Source organism: Anolis sagrei, chromosome X (assembly GCF_037176765.1).
Source record: "Anolis sagrei isolate rAnoSag1 chromosome X, rAnoSag1.mat, whole genome shotgun sequence".
Classification (NCBI taxonomy): Eukaryota; Metazoa; Chordata; class Lepidosauria; order Squamata; family Dactyloidae; genus Anolis; species Anolis sagrei.
Genome location: NC_090034.1, coordinates 74643808 through 74658057, shown reverse-complemented (window position 1 = coordinate 74658057; position 14250 = coordinate 74643808). Strand labels below are relative to the sequence as shown.

General features: G+C 45.0%; 1 protein-coding gene across 1 annotated transcript in view; it reads right to left on the bottom strand.

Annotated features, from left to right (window-relative positions):
• Positions 1–12639, bottom strand: part of PAFAH2 (platelet activating factor acetylhydrolase 2) — a 70100-nt gene extending 57461 nt beyond the window's left edge. Inside the window, exon 1 of the mRNA XM_060784458.2 lies at positions 12435–12639. Coding sequence (XP_060640441.2) covers positions 12435–12524 — 90 coding nt within the window. The 5' untranslated portion in view covers positions 12525–12639. The remainder of the gene's footprint in view (positions 1–12434) is intronic.
• Between the last annotated feature and the right edge of the window lie 1611 nt (positions 12640–14250).

The following is a 14250-nucleotide window of genomic DNA, read 5'->3' as shown; positions in this document are numbered from 1 at the left end:
CTCAGCATGCAAGATAGAGTGACAGCACCACCCTTGTGGTTGGAGTCAAGCACAGCCTCCAGATGTCGGAGATGAAAAAAGATGGGAAGCCCTTACCTCTGTTTATGTACTGTCTGTCTGTTTTTGTTAATTGTATAATGGCATTTCCCTCTACAGACCAACTCGGACACTACGGTCATCGGAGAAGATCCTCCTCTCAGTTCCACCCCCGTTCCAAGCACGGCTGGTGGGAACGAGAGAAAGGGCCTTCTCTGTGGCTGCTCCCCACCTCTGGAACTCCCTTCCTAAGGAGTTAAAGATGGCCCCCTCCCTCCCCGCTTTCAAAAAAGAGCTGAAGACATACCTTTGCTCACCAGCTTACGAGGAGGAGGAATAGTAGTTGGTAATACTACTATTACACCTCTGATTAATAGTTGCCATCCATATCCGTGCCCTGCTCACCCCACCAGCTCAATAGATATTTTGAGCAATGATTGATGGATTTGCCCCAAAGAAATGGGAAATTATTTTTTCTATTTGATGTTTGATGTTTTGTCTTATGTCTGTTATAACAGGCTGTGTTTTTTTTATCTAATTTTAGTTTGTTAAGTTATAATTTGTATTTATATGTTGGGTTGTATAAATTTTGTTAGCATGGATGTATTGTTGTTGTATTCATGCACTGAATGTTTACCTTTTATGTTTGGAATCTGCCCTGAGTGCCTTTGGGGAGATAGAGCGGAATATAAATAAAGTATTCTTCTTCTTATTATTGAATGTTTGCCGTATATGTGTACTGTAATCCCCCCTGAATCCCCCTCGGGGAGCTAGAGCAGAATATAAATAAGGTATATTATTATTATTATTATTATTATTATTATTATTTCTTTGCAATGTACAGTATCCCACATCGGTTTGAAACAGCCAACGAGAAGCCATACACTATTAACACATTGGCCCCATTCAGGAGAAATTGAGTGCTTTTCCCACCAGGAAGGAACACTTCAATTCTCACTAGGGTCAGAAAATACACTAAACTATAAGAAGAATATATACATTTGACCCTTTCTTTAATTTCAACTCCAACCTGCATTATGCTCACTGAATAATAATAATAATAATAACCCAAGTCATTTGAGTTAAATTTTGTATCCTATTTTTTCTACTGCAAAAAGTTTGTAAGAGGACTTTTGCAATAAAATAAAAGTTATGTGTATGTGTAATGACAATTAAAATGTTCCAAATTAAGAAAAGAACTTGTGTTGACAATGATGTTTGTGATGAACGCCATGGAGAGGCTATAGAGGAAACGAAGCAAGAACCAAATGCAGGACATGAGAAGCGTAACACACACATTTACACTGTTATTTATATATATATTTGTTATTTATATATATATTTGTCATTTGGGAGTTGTAGTTGCTGCGATTTATAGTTCACCTACAATCAAAGAGCATTCTGAACTCCACCAACAATGGAATTAAACCAAACTTGGTACACAGAACTCCCATGACCAACAGAAAATACTGAAAGGGTTTGGTGGGCATTGACCTTGAGTTTCGGAGTTGTAGTTCACCTAAATCCAGAGAGTACTGTGGACTCAAACAATGAAAGATCTAGACCAAGCTTGGCACGAATAATCCATATGCTGAAATATAAACACAGATGGAGTTGGGGGGAAAAAGACCTTGAGTTGTAGTTACTGGGATTTATAGTTCACCTGCAATCAAAGAACATTTTGAACCACAGCAATGATACAATTGGGCCAGACTTCCCACACAGAACCCCCATGACCAGCAGAAAATACTGTTGTCTTTAGTAACCCTTCTGACACCCCCCTCATAACCCCCCCAGGGGTCCCGACCCCCAGGTTGAGAAACACTGTAATAGAGGATAACAGAAATCACTAGACTGGGCCACAGCAACACGTGGCAGGTCATGGCTAGTACTATTATATTATATTATATTATATTACTTGCATGAAACTCTTATAATGGGTTGGTTTAACCTCTGATTTCCTAGTAAAACCAAATGACCGTGTCGCGAAAGGAGGCATGTTTCAAAAGCGTGTCACCAACATGACAAGTTTGGAAAACTCTGCATTAGAGTTTCTGGCTGAGAATGACAAATGCCCTCCGCAAAATGCAGTTGTAGGATTCTATAGGATGAAACCATGTCAGTTAAACGTAGAGCAAAAGTGCTACAATTCTTTTAGGGTGAAACTTCCACATCTCCAGATACCTGGAATCGGAGATGAAGTTCATTCAATCAGAAATGGCATCTTTGGTCAGTTTACTCCTGGTTTTATGCCAAACTTTAAAGGATCTATCCCACGTTGGTCACCCCCTCTTCCATTTTCCTTCCTTTTCCCCAAACATAATTGTCTTCTCTAAGCTTTCCTGTCTCCTCATGATGTGGCCAAAGTACTTCAACTTTGTCTCCAATATCCTTCCCTCCAATGAGCAGTCGGGCTTTATTTCCTGAAGTATGGACTGGTTGGATCTTCTCGCAGTCCAAGGCACTCTCAGAACTTTCCTCCAACACCACAATTCAAAAACATCTACCTTCCTTCGCTCAGCCTTCCTTATGGTCCAGCTCTCACATCCGTAGGTGCAATCTCAACTCCACCAACGATAGAATTGGGCCAAAGTTCCCACACAGAATCCCCGTGACCAACCGAAAATAATATGTTTCCTGATGGTCTTTGGCGCCCCCTCTGACACCCCCAGGTTGAGAAACACTAATATACAGTATCTTCCTTCACTCCTTCACTCAGCCTTCCCTATGGTCCAGCTCTCACATCCGTAGGTGACTACGGGGAATACCATTGCTTTAACTATGCGGATCTTGGTTGCCAGTGTGATGTCTCTACTCTTCACTATTTTATCAAGATTGGTCATTGCTCTCCTCCCAAGAAGTAGATGTCTTCTGATTTCCTGGCTGCAGTCTGCATCTGCAGTAATCTCTGGCCCTAGAAATACAAAGTCTGTCACTGCGTCCACGTTTTCTCCCAGTTATCAATAAGTCTTGTTGCCATAATCTTGGTTTTTTTGATGTTTAACTGCAACCCAGCTTTTGCACTTTCTTCTTTCATCTTGATTAGAAGGCTCCTCAGTTTTCTCCTCGCTTTTGGCCATCAAAGTGGTATCATCTGCATATCTAAGGTTGTTGATGTTTCTTCCAGCAATACGTCAAACCTATTTTAGCCACAGGATTCAGTACCTCAGAGAGCTGTTTTGAAGATCGGACCATAATCCGGAGCAGATTTGCTGCCCTGGTGAACCTGAAACACCTTCGCAGAAGCATACACGAAGCTTGGCCTGTCATTGAACATTGAGAAAACCAAACTGCTGTTCCAGCAGTCACCAGCCATCCCCTCCCCAATGCCAGAGATACAGCTTAATGGTGTAACATTAGAAAATGTTGATCATTTCCGCTACCTTGGCAGCCACCTCTCCACCAAAGTCAACATCGACACCGAAATACAACACCGCCTGAGCTCTGCAAGCGCAGCATTTTTCCGAATGAAGCAGAGAGTGTTTGAGGACAAGGACATCCGTAGGGATACCAGGGTGCTTGTCTATAAAGCTATTGTCCTCCCAACCCTGCTATATGCCTGCGAAATGTGGACTGTCTACAGACGTCACATGCAACTCCTGGAACGATTCCATCAGCGCTGCCTCCGGAAAATCCTGCAAATCTCTTGGGAAGACAAGCAGACAAATGTCAGCGTGCTGGAAGAAGCAAAGACCACCAGCATTGAAGCGATAGTCCTCTGCCATCAACTCTGCTGGGCCGGCCACGTTGTCCGGATGCCTAACCACCGTCTCCCAAAGCAGTTGCTCTACTCTGAACTTAAGAACGGAAAACGGAATGTTGGTGGACAGGAAAAGAGATTGAAAGATGGTTTCAAAGCCAACCTTAAAATCTCTGGCATAGACACTGAGAACTGGGAAGCCCTGGCCCTTGAGCGCTCCATCTGGAGGTCAGCTGTGACCAGCAGTGCTGCAGAATTCGAGGAGGCACGAGTGGAGGGTGCGTCAAGCCAACCCTGACCGGGACCGCCTTCTACCTGGAAACCAATGCCTTCACTGTGGGAGAAGATGTGGGTCAAGAATAGGGCTCCACAGCCACCTACGAATCCACAAGGAAACCTATCATGGAAGACCATTTTACTCATCCAACGAGGGATCGCCTAAGTAAGTAAGTAAGTAAGTAATAACCTGAAAGCCAACATCTCTGCCACTGGAGCCAAGCCACTTTCATCTCTCCAAGGAAAGGAAGTATATAAATGTAACTAATAACTACACAATAAACATTAAGGCACACTAAAGTCATTGGGATTGGGGGGGAAATGATCTGTTAAGTACCTTAATGAAATGATTAAATCCCTAAAGAAGTTAAGATCAACTGAAGTATTTCTCCATTTCATGTTGTCAGTCTTTGAACACAGCCCTGCAGCTGTTCCTTTGACGCAAGTTTGCTCTGTCGCAAGTTTGCAGTTTAGCTCCACGCCTTTTAGGCACTTCCTGGTCGATGACAATGTGCCTCAAATTCAAAGCCTCTCAAAACGGCACAACGACAGGATCCCCCCCCCCCCCCGGCTGTTTGGCAACTCTATCTCAGCTATTATATCCCGATTATTCAGTTTTTGATCTGGGCTGTCCAAATGACAATGAGTCAAAGCACCAAGTCATACTGTAGACGTATTTCATAGAGCCAGATTCGTTGTGCGCCTTTTGCATTTTGGAGCAATGGCTGATTCAGCATTCAGTCACCACTTATTATCAGGCCTACGAATAGGACTGTTATTTTCAGCGTATTAAACCAACGTGACTTTCTCACCGAGACATGTGGTGCATACTTGTGAATATGTTTTAATGGATTTTAACTGTGAATGTTTTAATACTGTTAGATTTAATTTTGCTTTAATGTTTGCATATTAGTACATTTTAAATTGTGTGGTTTTACTTTTAATTGTAAGTTGCTTTGAGTCTCCTTTGAGAGAGATAAACATTATTAATAATAATAATAATAATAATAATAATAATCTATATAAATAAAAATGTAATGTTAGTTTGTGGGATTAACAGAACTCAAAAACCACTGGACGAATTGACACCAAATTTGGACACAATACACCTATCAGGCCAATGAGTGACCATCTATATAAATAAAAATGTAACGTTCGTTTGTGGGATTAACAGAACTCAAAAACCACTGGATGAATTGACACCAAATTTGGACACAAGACACATAACAACCCAATGTATGCCCTTCACTCAATTTTTTTTGATTTTGTCATTTGGGAGTTGTAGTTGCTGGGATTTATAGTTCACCTACAATCAAAGAGCATTCTGAACACCACCAGTGATGGTATTGAAACAAGCTTGGCACACAGTTGTCCCGTGACCAACAGAAAGTATTGGAAGGGTTTGGTGGGCAGTGTCCTTGAATTTGGGAGATGTAGTTTACCTCCATCCTGAGAGCACTGTGGCAAGAAAAAGTAATCAAAGCCCTCCTGACAAAGGGTCATCCAGTCATAGATATAAAACATTGAAAAACACAGGGACTTAAAAAGCCCCAAAAGGGACTTAAAAAGCCCCAAAAAGCTAAATGACGAAAAGGTAAATGACAATACAGAAAAAAGGGAAGAAAGCGGGAGGGAAGGGGAGAAAAAGAAAGAAAGAAAGAAAGGAAGGAAGGAAGGAAGGAAGGAAGGAAAGAAGGAAGGAGGGAAAGAAGGGGAGGGAAAGAAAGAAGGAAAGAGAGAAGGAAGCATGGAAGCAAAGAGAGAAGGAAGGAAAGAGGTAGAGAAGGAAGAAAGGAGAGAAAGAGGGAGGGAAAGAAAAAGGGGGAAGGAAGGAAAGTTAGAGAAGGAAGGAGGGAAAGAAAAAGGGAAAGAAGGAAGTGAAAGCGAAGGAAGGGGGAGACGTAGAGAAAGAGGGAGGGAAGGAAAGAGAGAAGGAAGAAAAGAGAGACAGCAGAAGAGAAAGAAAAAGGGGGAAGGAAGGAAAGAGATAGAGAATGAAGGAAGAAGAGAAGGAAAGATGGGAAGGAAAGAGGGAGTGAAGGAAGGAGGGAAAGAAGGAGAGAAACAGGGAAGATTGGCCACAGCAAAGTGTGGCGGGTACAGCTAGTGTGATCAATAAATAACAAATAAATATTTGCCATTCCCTCCATTCTCTTTTCGGAAGCTAGCTAATATCTTGTAGGGTTAGTTGGACTTCAGTTTGTCAGATCTACTATCCATCAAGCAGAGAGGGATAACAATAGGCAGACATTCCAAATTAAGGAACAAGGGTGCCTCTGAGCATTCACCGATTACATTTTAGCTAATTTCTTGTTATTGTTTTTGCAGCACCAGTTTAAGCAAGGGCCCACTCTTGAACCCCATTTTCACTGCCATATAAAATCTAAATTGTCTGCTTTATTTATTTATTTACAGCTTTTATATTCCGTCCTTCTCACCCCGCAGGGGACTCAGGGCGGATTACAGTGTACACATATATGGCAAACATTCAATGCCAATTTTTGACATACAAACATATACAGACATACACAGAGGCTATTTAACTTTTTCTGGCCGCCAGAGGAGCTGTCGCTTTCATAGTTCATCTGCGACACTGATGAAGCACTTCCGCATTCCCCGCACGCTTCCCTGCTGGAATGCTTTGCTGGAGTCTTCTTTATGGCCTCATAAATCAGTTAATTTAGCCTCCCCACACTTTAAGGTGGTACCTAATTTTCTTACTTGACAGATGCAACTGTCTTTCAGGTTGCAAAGGTCGATAACAGGCTACACACAATTGGTTGGAAACTCACTCCAATCTGGACTGGCTTCGAACTCATAACCTTTTGGTCAGAGTGATCTTAATGCAGCTGACACTCAGCCAGCTGCACCATAATCCCGGTGCTTTGCACTGGGTTATATGTCTACACTGCCATGCAATCCAGTTCAAAGCAGATAATCTAGATTTGATATGGCAGTGTAGCTGGGACCTTAGCTACACCAAGTTGTCTTTCTTTCAGGGATCGATGCTTTACTTCCGAAACTTGGTAATTCATTGCTGCTGTCGCTACACATGATAATAATGAGTCAAAAGCTTGTAAATATCACCCAGAGATCTGTTGATTCTGATCAACATCCTGCTTCTCCAAGGAAGCCAGAATACGAACCAGGAAGTTGCTGATACACACCAAATAGAGATGAGATATTTATTAGTAATTTCCTGATTCACAACTTGTTCTGCTAGTCTTGGCAGTCCAACCTGTGAATATGTTGTTCTATTGTCTGTATTAGAATGATGGGACTGTTGCGAGAGTTTGGACTGGTGCAGTGTTTTCTTATAAGGAAACTGGGAGAGTAAATATGGGTATATTGAAATAGAAAGTAAATATTGTGTATTGCAAAAGAAGGAAGTATACACTTCCTGGATGATGTCTTATACTCAAAAATCCCTTCTGGATCAGGTCTACCTAGAACAGAAACCCTATTTCTCACTTAGAATCATAGAATCAAAGAGTTGGAAGAGACCTCATGGGCCATCCAGTCCAACCCCCTGCCAAGAAGCAGGAATATTGCATTCAAATCACCCCTGACAGATGGCCATCCAGCCTCTGCTTAAAAGCTTCCAAAGAAGGAGCCTCCACCACACTCCGGGGCAGAGAGTTCCACTGCTGAACGGCCACAATTGGCATTGGAAAGTCTCACCAACCAGCAGGAAAGTAATGGAAGAGCTCCAGTTAAGTATCAAAGTCTTGTTGCCTCTGATGCTGGAGGTGATATGTAGCCGCCATGTGTTGAAGCTGTTAGCAGCCTTATCTGGTGATGAAATTGCCCAAAGCCCTTTAGAAGCCACCCAAGTTGATACCCATCACCATCTTTTCTGATATGGCACTTGCTTCCTTCATTTCATTGCATAATAAGCAAACTTTCCTTCTCACCAGAATCTCACACTGTACAACCTTCTTGCACAACTAGTTGTAGAAACCTCTATTATAATTATCCCTGATGAGATGCATAATGTCGTGGCTGAACTACTGAACAAGATAAGGACATCCAAGTGAGTTTTCCTCTTGTCATGAAAGCCATGGTTAGTAAGCTTGCTGTTTTTTGACCCCAGGAGCCCTAGCTTGCAATCCAGCACCGGTTGGAAGCCTACATGATTCTCACCCAAACCTCATTTACCAGGACACAACTGGAAGCTGACTGGAGAGACATTCTTCAAGTGAAGCCATTGTGTTTGCATCTGCTCTCCATCAGAATTAGATGGCCCCTTAGCATCCATTTCAGATTTGAAGAGGAAAGTGCAAACTGCTGTCTCCTTAAATTCTCCTGATTTGCCACTAGGGCCCCATCTACATTGCCATATAATCCAGATTATCAAATCAGATAATCCACATTATCTGCTTTGAACTGGATTATACGAATCTACACTGCCATATAATCCAGTTGCGGAACAATGGCTTCAAACTACAGGAAAGGAGATTCCATCTGAACATTAGGAAGAACTTCCTGACTGTGAGAGCTGTTCAGCAGTGGAACTCTCTGTCCTGGAGTGTGGTGGAGGCTCCTTCTTTGGAGGCTTTTAAACAGAGGCTGGATGGCCATCTATCAGGGCTGCTTCTTGGCAGGGGGTTGGACTGGATGGCCCACGAGGTCTCTTTCAACTCTATGATTCTATGACTTTAGTGACTTTAGGATCGGTGTGATATGCTCACTCTTAGATGTTCCCGTAACCCAGAGGTCCTCAAACTAAGCCTGAGGGCCAGAAACGGCCCTCCAAGGTCATTTACCCGGCCCTCACTCAGGGTCAACCTAAGTCTGAAATTACCTGAAAGCACACAACAACAACCCTATCTCATCAGCCAACTCTTTGATTCTATGATTCTATGATTCATCCAGCAGTCACTGGCTAATCCCTCTCCAATGCCAGAAGTACAGCTTAATGGTGTAACATTAGAAAATGTTGACCATTTCCGCTACCTTGGCAGCCACTTCTCCACCAAAGTCAACATTGACACTGAAATTCAACACCGTCTGAGCTCTGCGAGTGCAGCATTTTTCCGAATGAAGCAGAGAGTGTTTGAGGACCGGGACATCCGTAGGGATACCGGGGTGGGTCCATGCCTTGGTCACCTCTAGATTAGACTACTGTAATGCGCTCTATGTGGGGCTGCCCTTGAAAACGGCTCGGAAATTTCAGTTAGTCCAACGGGCGGCAGCCAGGATGTTAACTTACAGAGAGAGGTCAACCCTCCTGTTCAAGGAGCTCCACTGCTTGCCGTTCATTTTCCGGTCCCAATTCAAGGTGCAGGTGCTCACCTACAAAGCCTTAAACGGTTTGGGAACCTGCCTACCTGCGTGACCGCATCTCCGTCTATGAACCCACGCGTTCTTTTCGTTCATCTGGAGAGGCCCTACTCGCGATCCCACCTGCATCGCAGGCATGTGGAGGACGAGGGACAGGGCCTTCTCTGTGGTGGCCCCCGACTTTGGAATACCCTCCCCAAGGACATCAGACAAGCCCCTACACTGGCAGTCTTTAGGAAGAGTTTGAAGACCTGGCTGTTCCGGTGTGCCTTTCCAGAATAGGAAACTCCAGCAATATGTCCCAGAAGCACTTTAATAGAGATTTAAGATTGTCAGCACATTGCACTTACCCTACTTTTCACCTGTCATACTCAGCACTTTTTAATCTGTACCCATTACATTTGGCCCGGCCCTAGTTTTATCGTGTTATGTTGTATTGTCTTATTGTTTATTGTTGTTGCTTAACGTTTTGATTTGCATGAAATGTTATGTGTATTGTTATGTTGTTGTTTTTATTGAGGCCTTGGCCTTTGTAAGCCGCATCTAGTCTTGCAAGAGATGTTAGCAGGGTACAAATAAAGTTAATAATAATAATAATAATAAGGTGCTTGTTTATAGTCCTCCCAACCCTGCTATACGCCTGCGAGACATGGACAGTCTACAGTCTACAGACGTCACATGCAACTCCTGGAACAATTCCATCAGCGCTGCCTCTGAAAAATCCTGCAAATCTCTTGGGAAGACAAGCGGACAAACGTCAGCGTGCTGGAAGAAGCAAAGACCACCAGCATTCAAGCGATGCTCCTCCGCCATCAAGTCCGCTGTACCAACCACGTTGTCCGACCACCATCTCCCAAAGCAGTTGCTCTACTCCAAACTCAAGAATGGAAAACGGGATGTTGGAGGACAGGAAAAGAGAGATATTGATAAGCTGGAATGTGTCCAGAGGAGGGTGACTAAAATGATCAAAGGTCTGGAGAACAAGCTCTATGAGGAGCGGCTTAAGGAGCTGGGCATGTTTAGCCTGAAGAAGAGAAGGCTGAGAGGAGATATGATAGCAATGTATACATATGTGCGAGGAAGCCACAGCGAGGAGGGAGCAAGCTTGTTTTCTGCTTCCTTGGAGACTAGGATACGGAACAATGGCTTCAAACTACAAGAGAGGAGATTCCATCTGCACATGAGGAAGAACTTCCTGACTGTGAGAGCCGTTCAGCAGTGGAACTCTCTGCCCCGGAGTGTGGTGAAGGCTCCTTCTTTGGAAGCTTTTAAACAAAGGCTGGATGGCCATCTGTCGGGGGTGATTTGAATGCAATATTCCTGCTTCTTGGCAGGGGGTTGGACTGGATGGCCCATGAGGTCTCTTCCAACTCTTTGATTCTATGATTCTATGATTCTTCCAGCAGTCACTGGCTAATCCCTCCCCAATGCCAGTAGTACAGCTTAATGGTGTAACATTAGAAAATGTTGACCATTTCCGCTACCTTGGCAGACACCTCTCCACCAAAGTCAACATTGACACTGAAATTCAACACCGCCTGAGCTCTGCGAGTGCAGCATTTTTCCGAATGAAGCAGAGAGTGTTTGAGGACCGGGACATCCGTAGGGATACCAAGGTGCTTGTTTATAAAGCTATTGTCCTCCCAACCCTGCTATACGCCTGTGAGACGTGGACTGTCTACAGACGTCACATGCAACTCCTGGAACGATTCCATCAGCGCTGCCTCTGAAAAATCCTGCAAATCTCTTGGGAAGACAGGCGGACAAATGTCAGCGTGCTGGAAGAAGCAAAGACCACCAGCATTGAAGTGATGGTCCTCCACCATCAAGTCCGCTGTACCAACCACATTGTCCGACCACCATCTCCCAAAGCAGTTGCTCTACTCCGAACTCAAGAATGGAAAACGGGATGTTGGAGGACAGGAAAAGAGAGATATTGACAAACTGGAATGTGTCCAGAGGAGGGCGACTAAAATGATCAAGGGTCTGGAGAACAAGCCCTATGAGGAGCGGCTTAAGGAGCTGGGCATGTTTAGCCTGAAGAAGAGAAGGCTGAGAGGAGATATGATAGCCATGTATAAATATGTGAGAGGAAGCCACAGGGAGGAGGGAGCAAGCTTGTTTTCTGCTTCCTTGGAGACTAGGACGCAAAACAATGGCTTCAAACTACAAGAGAGGAGATTCCATCTGAACATGAGGAAGAACTTCCTGACTGTGAGAGCCGTTCAGCAGTGGAACTCTCTGCCCCGGAGTGTGGTGGAGGCTCCTTCTTTGGAAGCTTTTAAGCAGAGGCTGGATGGCCATCTGTCAGAGGTGATTTGAATGCAATATTCCTGTTTCTTGGCAGGGGGTTGGACTGGATCGCCCATGAAGTCTCTTCCAACTCTTTGATTCTATGATTCTATGAAAAGAGATTTAAAGATGGGCTCAAAGCCAACCTTAAAAACTCTGGCATAGTCACTGAGAGGAGCCGCCGGTGGTGCAGTGGGTTAAAGCACTGAGCTTGTTGATCGAAAGGTCGCAGGTTCGATTCTGGGGAGCGGCGTGAGCTCCCGCTGTCAGCCCTAGCTTCTGCCAACCTAGCAGTTCGAAAACATGCAAATGTGAGTAGATCAATAGGTACCGCTCCGGTGGGAAGGTAACGGCGCTCCATGCAGTCATGCCGGCCACATGACCTTGGCTCTTCGGCTTAGACGCTGGCTCTTCGGCTTAGAAATGGAGATGAGCACCACACCCCAGAGTCAGACATGACTGGACTTAATGTCAGGGGACTACCTTTACCTTTACCTTTTAGTCACTGAGAACTGGGAAGCTCTGGCCCTTGAGCGCTCCAACTGGAGGTCAGCTGTGACCAGCAGTGCTGCAGAATTTGAAGAGGCACGAGTGGAGGGCGAAAGAGAGAAACGTGCCAAGAGGAAGGCGCATCAGGCCAACCCTGACTGAGACCGCCTTCCACCTGGAAACCATAGATAGAGGGATCACCTAAGTAAGTAAGTAAGTAGAGACTACAGACAATGCCATTGCTGTTGCCCGTTTTGGGTCAAAAGATATTTAGCCCCCTGCGCTCCTTCTATTTTTATACTAATTTATGCAATGCTTTTGATACAAAACAAATAAATTTGCCTTCACTGGGACTCACCTTGGGGCTCTGTCCCACCATGACGTCCGTGCATCCGACGGGGAAGGCGCCTTGGCCCCGGGGCAGCCCCAAAGACTGGGTCACCCCCATTCTCTCCTCTCTTCCTTCGCCTTGGGCTTTGCTCTGGTTGGGAAAGAGCCAGCGGGACCTCCAGCGCCCAGTTTCACTTCCTCCTTCTCAGCCAGCAGCCCATTGGCTGCCTCAAAGCTTCTCTAGTGTGTGTCTTTGCTGTGCCGGGGGCGGAGTTTGGAAGGGAAAGGGAGAGGAAAACAACTGTTTAAAGGGAAGAGATCGGAGAAACAATCAGTCCAAAGGGCAAGGAAGTGAAGATGGACTTTTTGCAAGAAGCCCCGGGGGTTTGGGAAAAGGAGCCTGTCTCTTTAAAGGTGTCCCTCAGCTCCCAGGAAAACCAACTTTGAGATGGTTGAACAGAAGCTCTCCAAAGCTCTAGGTACTCTTACTGCCTATTACAGGGAAAACCAGCTGATCCCCAACCCATCCAAAACACAGACATGTGCCTTTCATCTCAAGAACAGAGAAGCATCCTGAGCTCTGAAGATCCACTGGGAAGGAATCCCACTGGAGCATTGCAGCCCACCCAAATACCTGGGAGTCACTCTGGACCGTGCTCTGACCTACAAGAAGCACTGCCTGAACATCGAGCAAAAAGTGGGCGCTAGAAACAACATCATACGAAAGCTGACTGGCACAACCTGGGGATCACAACCAGACACAGTGAAGACATCTGCCTTTGTGCTATGCTACTCTGCTGCTGAGTATGCATGCCCAGTGTGGAACACACCTCACCACACTAAAGCAGTGGATGTGGATCTTAATGAGACATGCCGCATTATCACGGGGGGGGGGGGGGGGGGGTCTGCACCCTACACCACTGGAGAAATTACACTCTTTATCCAGTATTGCACCACCTGACATCCTCGGGGGTTGAGAAGGGCGGGGTAGAAGTACTCGAAATAATAAATAAATAAATAAATTACACTGCTTAGCCGGTATTGCACCATCTGACGTCCGCCGGGAAGTAGCAGCCAATAGTGAAAGGACCAAGGCAGAGACATCTCTAGCTCATCCCCTGTTTGGGTATCAGCCAGCACGTCAACGACTTAAATCTAGAAATAGTTTTCTAAGATCTACAGAGACACTCGCTGGAACACCTCAGCAAGCGAGAGTCCAAAAGTGGCAGGCTCAAACCCAGAACCTCAACCAATGGCTGATACCAAATGAGAGACTCCCCCCTGGGCACACAGAAGACTGGGCGACTTGGAAGGCGCTGAACAGACTGCGCTCTGGCACCACGAGATGCAGAGCCAATCTTAAGAAATGAGGCTACAAAGTTGAATCCTTGACATGCGAGTGTGGAGAGGAGCAAACCACTGACCACCTGCTGCAATGCACCCTGAATCCTGCCACATGCACAATGGAGGACCTCCTTGCGGCAACACCAGAGGCACTCCAAGTGACCAGCTACTGGTCAAAGGACATTTAATCAACTACCAAGCTTGCAAACTTTGTGTTTTGTTTGTTTGTTTGCTTGTTAAAAATGCAATGCAACTGTTCGGTCTGCCCCTGACACGATAAATATACCAGTGATGGTATTCATCCTCGCTTGCTTTGCCGACAATGGGCACTTAGAGAAGATAATCTGATGAAATCAGAACATAAAAACAGCCTTGAGTTCCTGAGAAAGGCTACCCAGCTTTATAGGAAGGGCTGGGGCTGTCATTTGGCAGAGAGAGGCAGCCGCCTCAGGGAACAAATACTACAAAGTGTCATGTAGCAGGAAATTGCTAGAAGAGGA